Below are 10042 nucleotides of genomic sequence, written 5' to 3'. Positions count from 1 at the left end.
CTTATGAGGGACATTTCATGAGAAACTGAGGCTGCAGGGCACTGAGGCTCCATCCCAAGAATGTTGCCTTTCCTTCAAGTGAGTTAGCCTGGTCAGCAACTGCTCATCGGCTCCAGAAGCAATCCTGGGAAAAACTGCACAAACAGCAGCAGGGACTCCATTTAAGTGTATCGAAAATACATTTTTAATCTTGATGAAGTTCACAAATGACAACATTGACATTTCTTTAAACAAAGAGTTTAGTTGAGACACAGCTTTACTATATGTCCCCAGAGGCCCAAGAGGCAGTGACTTCATGTCCCCCTGAGGTTTACCAGAGCTGCCCACATTAATAGGAGGACTGGTGGGACTCAGATTAGCCAAAGAGACATGCTGTTATATTTATTGTACACAGAATCAAATATAAAAAAGATGCACAATAGATAACTGCAATAAGCTTATTCTGCATTTAGCTTCAGTTCCTTTCAAATAAAGTAGATCGTTTTCAGTATCAAGACGGATGCAAATATGTATATTCTCCATGGAGCCTTTCCTATAAGTTGCTTTCATTACAAATTAAAAGAAGTGGAATTCAGCTTCATGGTGACCTAGGAGGAAAAAAATAACAGGCAGCATTTATTTACTTATTGTCAGGCCCTTGACATCTATTATATATTTACTTTTATAATAGTGCTAGGAGGTATATATTATTGTTGCCCTCAATTTACAGATGAGGAAACTGAAGTCCAGAGAGGTTAAGCAACTAGCCCATAGTTATATAGTTAGTATGGGGCAAATGAAATGATTAAACCCAAGTTTCTGTTCTTAATTGAGAGGGACATGGCATTGTTGCAGATACTCCAAGAGAATAGTGTTACTACTTTTCAAACTCAAATGCTAGAATAATCACAATTAAAACAGCAGGGAACAGTGTTTTAATAAACAGGGTCTATATTTCCTAGCCTGATGATCTCAGTGCCTCAGGGGAAAAGAGATAAATGAACCCAAATTCTAAGGGTTTTAGCTATTGGGATGTTAGGCCTTTTCTCCAGACATTACATCTCTCCTACCTCAACACACAAATGCACGTGCACACGTGCACACTGGCGTAGGTGTACCTTCTTCCAGGGATTTTTTTAACCCAAGAGGCTCAGCACGTGGACTACCCACTTGCAATACCCAGTCATCCATCTTCCCCTCTGACAGTAAAGGGAGTCACCTCCTTCCTGGAGTTGTCCACCTGCTCTCGCCTGCAGGTCCCTGCGGCGCCGGCCGAAGGCCTGGGCGCCCACGTCGGTGGGCACGAAGTTGCTCTTCACCACGCCCCCCGATCTGCTCAGCAAGCCCGCCAGCCGATGGGTCACACAGGTGGCCGTGTTGCAGGCTCTCTTCTGGGCGGTGACGCTGACATCAGGAAGGAGGAAGAGAAGGCCAGTCAGTGAGAGGCTGATGGGGAGGAAGGAGCCTGTCCCATGGGACCATAACAGTGAAGTAGCTCTTCTGAGAGGAACCAATTAACTTTAAGTGTTTCTCCTAAACACAATTATCAAGACAGAAATCATGAGGGCCATTAGGGGAAAATGCCAAACTCCCTCACCATAGACATTCCCGGGGGCATCAGAAAACCCAAAGGTGACTCTGGGTGACTGACTGTGGAACACAGAGCTATATAACAGCCAGTCTCCTGTATAAATAAACTAAAAATCAGCAAAGACTTACGGGACTAGAGCAAATTACAGCAGCACTCCCAACCCCACTCAAACACACAAGGCTATCTAGAAGCCATACCCCAGGCACAGGCACCAAATATCCCTTCTCGGGAAGATGACAATTCCCATCTTACCTGGAAGATGAAGAGAGTTTGCAGCATCCAGTCCCAGAGATGCTTACCTGCTCCTTGATGCATCTGTTCTTGCAGCTTGAGTTGGTTTACTTGAACCACCCACCGAGCCCTGTGCCCAGCTCTCTACCTGGAGCTAAGGCTACTTCAAAGCACAGATTCTGGGCCCCAGGAAACCTGGGACATGGGCCAGAGCAATGATCACCAAAGCTCAGGTCTTTTTAGAAAAATAGTTTTATTCCCCCAAATGGTCAGCACATGCAGGAGCAGGACTAGGAAGCTCTGCTATAAAATCTTCTGGGGCCTCAGAAGGCTGCCCTCTTTCTCTGATCGAATTCTTCCTGGGTGATTCTCTTTTGGTCTGGAGTCCTACTCTTTTTCCCCCTGACTGAAGATTCAGACTTCCTCTGCCACAAGGAAAAGCCACTGAGACCAGCCCGAAGAGCAACGAGAGAGGAAACACATGCATCAAGTTATAGAAAGGGAGCAAGAAAGGAAATTAGGGGAGAGAGAGGAGTTTAATTGGCATCCTGGGGCATGCCAAAGTGAGGGTGGTGGTCTCTTCCCAAGTCGCTGGCCATATCTCTTTTCTTGCCAGGTGCTCCGACCCCGATTGCAGTTTGGGGGAACGTGTGAAACTTGTTCAGGTCCTGCGTGTATGTGCCCAGAACACAGGTACTCAGATTACCGCACCGCTTAGATCTGCGGCTGTCCAGGCTGCAGGGAAAAGACATGCAGACAGTGCCATGCACCAGGGACTGCTCCCGTGGGCAGCCACACAGAGGGTCAGACCAGGGAGGGAGCAGTTGGGCAGAGGCAGGAGGGGCAGGCAGGTGGGCAGCTCACACCTGCTCCATCAGGAGCGCTCAGAGGTAGACTCGATTGGGGAAGGGCTGGGCTGGGGAGGGGGTGACCATTCCCGGCATTCCACATGCTGCTCAGTCCTTCATGCTCTGCAGAGAGTGTTCTCGGGGCAATGCAGGTGCAACCCATGCCTCTGTCTGCACAGAACTGGGGCTGGGGGAGGGGGCGGTCTCTGCTCCAAACTCAGGATGCACAGGGAGGTGGGGTGGGGAAGGTGCTCTCCCTGGCCCGTGACAACATGCACATCCCCACAGAAGCTCCATGGGGCACAGGCAGATCCTACACATCTCAGGACCCACACCTACCTCAGACACTGCTCTACCTGACCCCACCCTCTGCAAGGCCTTCACCTTGTCCCTGTGCAATGAAGGCTCCTTGCAGGTATGACAGAACAACATACGCAGGTTGAGAGGCAGAGCCACATTTCTCAAACCTCCTGATATGTACCTGGTCTACCCCCTGGCCTCATACTTACCTCCAATGCTGGGAGGTATCCTCCATGCTGCAAGACCAATTCCCAGAGCGAGCGATTCCACCCCTTCTCTTTCATTTCTTAACTGCCTTCAGAGGTAGAACTTTTCATGTAGCCAAACTGCAGTCCCTCAAGCTACACCTGGGTCTCTGTCTGTGGTGGAGCCTGAGAACACCTGGGCCCCGGGCCCTGGTGAGCAATGGCAGCCTGCTGGTTTCCTGGCCAGGTGTGTTCTCCTACCTCTCAGGATCCGTCTTCCTGGGAATGCCAGGAAGTGGGGAGACCCTGGGTTGGGCAGGTCAGGTGGGGTGGGAGCCTTACCTGGAGCCCTCTGCTTCCTCCTCCTGCTCCCTGGCCTTCATCTGCACTAAGTCCTTCACCAGTGCAGCCAGCAGGAGGTGCGCCTCCTCCTCGCCCAGTGTATCCAGGTCCATGCGACTCTCCAAAGCTGACCTGGGGAAGGGAGGCAAACCCAAAGTAGGCTCTGAATCTCTGCCCGCCTCCTCCAGAGAATAAGCTGCCAGGATTCCTGACTCCAGCGACTTCCCCTGAGGATGTGGCTGTTTTGACTCCCAGGAGGACAGGGCGTGAGGCTAGTGTCTATAAGAGAACATAATGATTCACCAAGAGGCAGCACTAGTTAGCCTCCTAGTAGTGGCGTGGTGGAGCCCACTCAGTGACTTACAAAAGCTGTTTGTTAAATTTTCAAGAATGACATGAACTGGGTGTTAAACACAGCTGTTATTAGAAATTAAATTTTATAAACGTATAATTAGTGCTTAAATGGAAAATGATTTCTGTTTAAGAGATATAATTTGAATGATGGTGAGAAATAGAATAACAGTAGCTTGCATATCAGATTTAAAAGCAATAAATTTTTGGCAAAAATAGCAGATTGGGATGCAATTCCAATTTTCAAATCATGGTTGAATTGAATAAGTGGTTTGGCTACTGATACAAGAGTTCTGTAAAAAGTAATTAAAGCAATCTGAGGCACAATGGGCTATATGAAATTGACAATAAAGAGTACTGTATATTTTATTATTCTTGTGAATTGTGTGCTACACATCCTTATATAAGAAAAGTTTATTGTACATGTGTATGAGTGTATACATCCATCCATCCATGCCTCCCCCTCCCATAGTCTGTTGTTAAATATTCAGCACACTATAATTCTGAGTGCAGAACTGTAGGATCCCAGCGGCAGTGGGAAGGACCTGCTCTCCTCCAGAGCTGTCCCTTACCTGAATGGTGCAGCCTGGAGGCTGCCAGCCTGGTAGAGAACCAAGACACTGAGAGCCAGGAGAGGGGACAACTTCCAGAAGCCCATGACGTCCCTCTGCAAGGGAAGAATGACGTCACTGCCTGCATCAGTCCAACGTTTATGAGCCCAAAGACCTGGGCTCCTCCTGCTCCTGCCTCCACTCCCTAGCTTCGTGGCTTCCCACTGTCCACCCCATTTCTCTTTACCTTCATTTCCTCATCAGCAATACAGACTATTGGAAGGTATCATGAGGCTGGAGCGCTGGGTTTGGTAGAGGAGGAGGAGCTGCCCTAGCCAGACAGCTGGTTGGCGAGGTCTCAGTCCTAAAGTCCCTTTCCCCTGCACACACACACACACACACACACACACACACATGCCTTTTAGCCAGGTCTCCGCTGAGGTCATTCTGGGAGCTGCCTGTCACAACAGCTTCTCCCATAATGCCTGTCTTTAAGAGTCTAAGAAACCCAGAGCTGTCTGCCCTTCCAGTGAGGGTTTTTGCATCAGGCCTGGAGGTGCACGGGGGTAGGTAGGTAGGGAATCCCTCTGCTGTTGGGAGACACTGAAGGGTCAGATTCTAGAGCTCAGCTGCTCCGCCCCCTGGCAACTCGGTCCCCTGCAAAGAACCAAGCTTAGCAGACTCTCAAGTTGGGACACGGGACTTTGCTCTGCTCCCCCCAGCCCAGGATGGAGGTCGCAGTTTAGGGTTGCCTCCGCTCAATCGTTGTGCCCATTTGCCACCCATTCTCGCTGGCCCAGGTTCTGAAGCAATTTCCCGGGGACCTCCAGACACCAGAGGCGATCTCTGATGGCACTGCCTGCGGAAAGCTGTTTTTGCTCGGCGCGCAGCGCCTGGATAGAGAGAGGGTTTTGAGATCCACCCGTGCATGCGTGCTGCAGGTGAGCGCCGGCCTGCAGCCAGAGGCTAAGAGCAGGGAAGCCCGGGTCCGGGCCAGCCCAGTACTTACTGGACCAAGAGCCTGGGATGGACCGACTAACAGAGGCTGATAAAGAGACAGAGACAGAAGTGGCCAGAGAGACAAGACAGGGAGCTAAACCAAGAGATAGACAAATGAAGAGGGAGGGAGAGGAAGAGAGGATTTAAAAAAAAAAAATCTAATGACACACTTGAATAGGAATCTCGGGGCTCACCTGGCTGCAAGTGGTTTGGAGCAGAGGTAGTGGCGGCGGCGTCCCGCGAGGGCGCTGCAGAAGTGGAGGCGACGCTCGGGCTTGGCAGTGGCTCCGATGCCTCCCAGCGCCAGCAGAGGCTCTTATTCCCGCCGTCGTCAGTCGGGAGGGGGTCCCCGAGCACCGGGCAGCCAATGGGCGGCGGGGTCCCCTGCCCCAGTCGGATTGCGTCACCCCAGCGCTTACAGCTTGGAGCACAAACCGGACGACCCCCTTCGGATTTGCACTGAAGTCATCGATAGAAGTGGGGGGATGATGGGCATCAACGAGAAACGCCCTAAAAGTGAGCGGAATCTGAGGGCAGTTTGACGTCACGGTTGGCTTCCTTTCCTCAGTCCCGCCTGGTTTTGAACACGCGACCCACTCCACCCCCAGCTGTGAAGTCTTGGAGGGCAGGGTCCAGGATTGCAGGAGCTCCTCGCTCCCTCGAGCGTGACCTCGCTCTCTGCATAAGTGAGGCTTGGAGGGGGTCGCGCGGTAGGGTGGATTCCGGCTCAAGGATGGTGTCTGACTCCCCCCGCGGGAATCACCCACAGAGGGGCGGGGCTCCTGGAAAGCCGGAGATGGAGGTGGGAGCAGGAACTTTGTAAGCCCTGAGCTCGATTCCAAGTGCGCGAAGTCCTGGCTGTATAATCCTGGACAAGTGATTTCTCAAAGTCTCAATATACTCAACTTGGAAATGGAGAGTGATATTCCCATCTTGAATGAATGCTCTGAGAGGTAGCCCAGTCCCTGGCCCCGGGCTAGGGAGGGATCTGAAATAGTTTCCTGGTCCACAGCGTGGGCTGTCTGGATACCCCCGGGGGGGGAGGGCGCTGTCCAGATCTGTCACGTAGTGGGGGTGGGAGGTGATGCGCCGCCACGCGTGGGGGGCAAGGCGGAAGACTCAGATGCTTCCAAAGCCTCCAAACAGACCTCTAGCCCTCCCTCCTTCTGCCCCGCCATCCATCACCTCCCGCTCATTCCGCCTGTCCGAGCCATTTGCACAGCTGCCAGTGCTTCCGGCCGCTGTTTGCCAGGATGCTTCAGTGGCGTTGGATTCCCGACCCGCGCTCCCCAACCCCCGCACTTTGGTGCTGGTCTAAGAGGAGGGCGGGCTTGACAGGGTTGTAAGGTCCCTGCCTAGACCAAGCTCACACTTCCAGTCACGTTCATCCACACACACAAACTCATGACTGTCTTCAAACATGTGCTCACTCCAGGAAGCACAGGTACTCACAAAACGGACTCTGGCACGCAGGGGCATCCGCAAGGATTCTCTCTCAAGCGCGCCGCTGCTTCGCCCCGAGTCTCTTGTGCATTGTCATCCACACACTCGCATGAGAACAACTGCTTCTGTTATACCCACAATACTCTTATGAATAGGCGTGCTGCTGCATTCACACCCGGTTACGCACGGACTAGAACCTTCTCCAGTCCTGCGCAACCGGGTTTCGGGACTATTCTGCCTGAGCGCCGGGCTCCAGGGGCGACAGGAAGGTGTAAGGTCCCTACTAAGGCACTTGCTGCGGACAGCAGATAGGGTGGGAAACAGAAGCTTCTCGGCATCCCGGGAGTGGCGGGGTCTGAGCGCTCATCGCGCGACACGCAGACGCTTGTGGCGAGGCGAGCGCAGCGGCAGGCTCCGCGCGCAGTTTGGGGAGGCAAGGACCACGCCTTCGCGGTTCCCCGGGGCAGAGAGAAACCGCCCCGAGGTGCGCTGTAAGTGACTAAACCACGGAACTCCAGGCACCCCCAGAACCCCGTGGGCACCCCAGTGCTCCGTCCTCAGCAACCAGGCATTTCCTGGGACCTACCCGCCTCGCGCTGCACTTCGCCCCCTCTCCCACGGGGCTGGCCCGGGGAGGCGGCAGGGACGCCTAGTTCCTAACTTCTCCTGCCGCGGCACCGCCGCACCTAGGGTAGAAGCGCAGGTCTAGAGCCGGACGGCTGGGACTGGCTTTGGCTCCGGCTCCTGCCCCTCCTCGGGGCCCACGAGCAAGGCGGGCTCGGAACCCCGAGACAAGAATAACTGTCCCGGGAGGACGCCGCGCGCGTTCTGCGCAGGGAGGGGAAAGGCGAGAGGCCGGCGGGGCAGGTCTCACGATGGCGGATCCCGGGCACAGGGCGCCCTGCCTGGAGGCAGACACCTATGGCTGAGACCCAGTCCTGGGCTTTGGGAGTTATCAGTTGTTTCATTGTTTCAGTTAAGAACCCACATTAGACCTTCAGTGTGGAGTGGCCTGCCCGAGTGCGCGAAGGAAGGCCGCGGTGCGGCCATTGCGTGGCGCACAGCTTCCCGGCCTCCGCCTCTTCGGGCTGCTGGAGGTTCGTATTTACACCCAGGTGCCAAATTCTTCTGCAGAAATAACTTCTTGCAAGATCAGAGATTTCTAACCTATGAACCTCCTGAACTCGTTTGAAAATGTATGTGCATTTTTTCCCTGGAGAAACCCGTAGATTTCACCAGAGCAATGCTAACTGCAAAACAGTTAAGAAACTTCTACTCTAGAAACAGATTTCGTGGCCATGTCACTTTGCGGGCTCGGAAGTCTGTCCTTGACTGCTTGCGCGCCTTCAGCCTTGAAAGCGGATACCAATTCCCGACCCTGAAATCTTTGCCGGCTGCTGGCAACAGGCTGGCGCTGTCGGCGTGATCCCGAGTCTGCCCCCAGAGGGCGCTAGTGTAGCCTGGAGCAATTCCGAGCTTTACTGTTCATCTCGCGATTTAACTCAGACGTCTTTGAAGCTTGTAGGAAGTGCCTGGCGCTGTGCTGGGGGTCAAAGTTTTTTTTTTTTTTTTTTTTCTTTAAGTCTTTTTCACCGGCACTTAGCTCTGTGCCAGGAATATAAGTAGGCGCTCTTCGAATGTTAGTTAACTAAATAGAAATTCATTCATTCCCGCAAATTGACCAGTCGGTTTCTACTCCCAGCCTGCGGAAAATCCGGACAGGCTTAGTTAGAGGGACATTTCCGCTTGGATTCCGAAATTGGGGACGCAAATAGTTCAGCCAGATTCCTCCCATTTTATTTGGCAGGATGAGTCTGTTCTCTGTATGGACGTTTCCAGGAATGAGGCAGGGAAATAAGTGTTTTCTCTAGGGTTTCCTGTAAAGACTGGGGTCTCCTGGTGTGAAATGCAAAACCATCTGTAATTTACCTAATGAACAGCAGTGTAGACCTTGGCCAGTGAAGATCGCTGAGCTTGAGTCTGGCTATTCCTGGAGCTGCTCTGAGCATCAGGGCAGAGCATGATCTAGGGCAAGTCGACAAGAAAAATAAAGATTTTTAAATAGTCGCTTGGCTATTTGACCCTTGATTTTACTGTCTAATTTCCTAAATTTTAAATTTGGAAATCAGGGTTAGTTTTGACACAATCTAGTTTGGAAAAAAAAGTATTTTACAACATTCCGATAAATTATAACTGTAATATTTATTTCCACTTGTTTAAGTCGGATTTCTGTACTCTATTTTTAAAATACAGATGTCTTACCAGGGTACTTTAGACCCAAATCTGGTTGAAAAATATTTTAATTTCAATACCATTAAAAGGGTTACACCGATAGACTTACTTCCTTAACCAAGAAAACCAATTATAGGGCAAACAAACAACAAAAAACTCAAACAAACAAAAACACACTTTCAGTGTTCAGAGCTCAAATTAAATTTATTGCTTCTGTACAATTCATGTATGATACAGACTAAACAACAACAACAAAACCACAACAACTTTACAAACCCATTCTCTACAGCCTCGCAAAAATTTGGGGCTGTAAATTAACAGGAAAATGTCCACTGAAAATTGATTATATTATTTAAAGAAGGGCAGAAACTAAAGCGTTCCATCAGTGAGTTTACTGAAGATCGTGGGAAGAGAGGCAATTGTTTCTGAACAATTTTCTAAAACATTTTAAGAGCATAATAAAGCCCCTACTGGAAAAGTTGGGACCAAAGTGGCTGCCAAATAGACAGAAGAATGTGAATAATGGTTGAAACCTTTAGAACAGGTGGATCTCTATAAATGTTAGAGGGGGAAAATTATCAAGTTGTATTAATAAACTTGATATAAAATGATCTGAAAGATTAAATAAGAAATAGAACAAAACAATAAATATAAACATTAAAGCTACCATCAATTGAGTTCCAATTGTGGCCAGGCACTATGTATATATTATCTCTTGTACTCTCAACAGATTAGTAAGATGAGTATTATTAGCTTCGTTTTATAGGCAAGAAAATACAAGGGCATCTGACTTTAATTAATTGATAATGTTTTCTCCCAGGCTCCTTCTGAAGACCTGAAATGCCAAAGCACGGCTTATCTGGCTGCCACATCAGGTAAGCGGTCTGGTTCCCTGGATCGGGACACTGACCTTGAGAAGATATGGGTATGTCTGCCTGCTTCAGGGCTAATGTGATTTGTAGTGAGAGGTCCATTGACCAGGCATAAATC

At 50.6% G+C, this 10042-nt stretch overlaps 1 protein-coding gene across 1 annotated transcript; it reads right to left on the bottom strand.

The window, feature by feature from the left end:
* Positions 1-2035: 2035 nt before the first annotated feature.
* LOC101439112 (calcitonin) lies at positions 2036-8828 on the bottom strand. The gene is made up of 5 exons (XM_004472516.4): positions 8750-8828; positions 5572-5887; positions 4400-4494; positions 3477-3608; positions 2036-2536 (listed from the first exon to the last, which is right to left on the bottom strand). Exons 3-5 carry the CDS (start codon positions 4483-4485, stop codon positions 2338-2340), a joined length of 417 nt encoding a protein of 138 aa, XP_004472573.1. The 5' UTR covers positions 4486-4494; positions 5572-5887; positions 8750-8828; the 3' UTR covers positions 2036-2337.
* Positions 8829-10042: the final 1214 nt, after the last annotated feature.

Source organism: Dasypus novemcinctus, chromosome 10 (genome assembly GCF_030445035.2).
Source record: "Dasypus novemcinctus isolate mDasNov1 chromosome 10, mDasNov1.1.hap2, whole genome shotgun sequence".
Lineage (NCBI taxonomy): Eukaryota > Metazoa > Chordata > Mammalia > Cingulata > Dasypodidae > Dasypus > Dasypus novemcinctus.
The sequence above is the reverse complement of the archived record's forward strand: the minus strand, read 5'-3'. Positions and strand labels throughout refer to the sequence as shown.

Excerpts from the sequence above, each read along its gene's own strand:
- LOC101439112 (XM_004472516.4), bottom strand. The coding sequence starts at position 4,485 with ATGGGCTTCTGGAAGTTGTCCCCTCTCCTGGCTCTCAGTGTCTTGGTT. Across the intron at positions 3,609-4,399 it reads CTCCAGGCTGCACCATTCAG|GTCAGCTTTGGAGAGTCGCA; the intron begins GTAAGGGACAGC and ends TCCCTTCCCCAG. Across the intron at positions 2,537-3,476 it reads GAGGAAGCAGAGGGCTCCAG|CCTGGACAGCCGCAGATCTA; the intron begins GTAAGGCTCCCA and ends TTTTCCCTGCAG.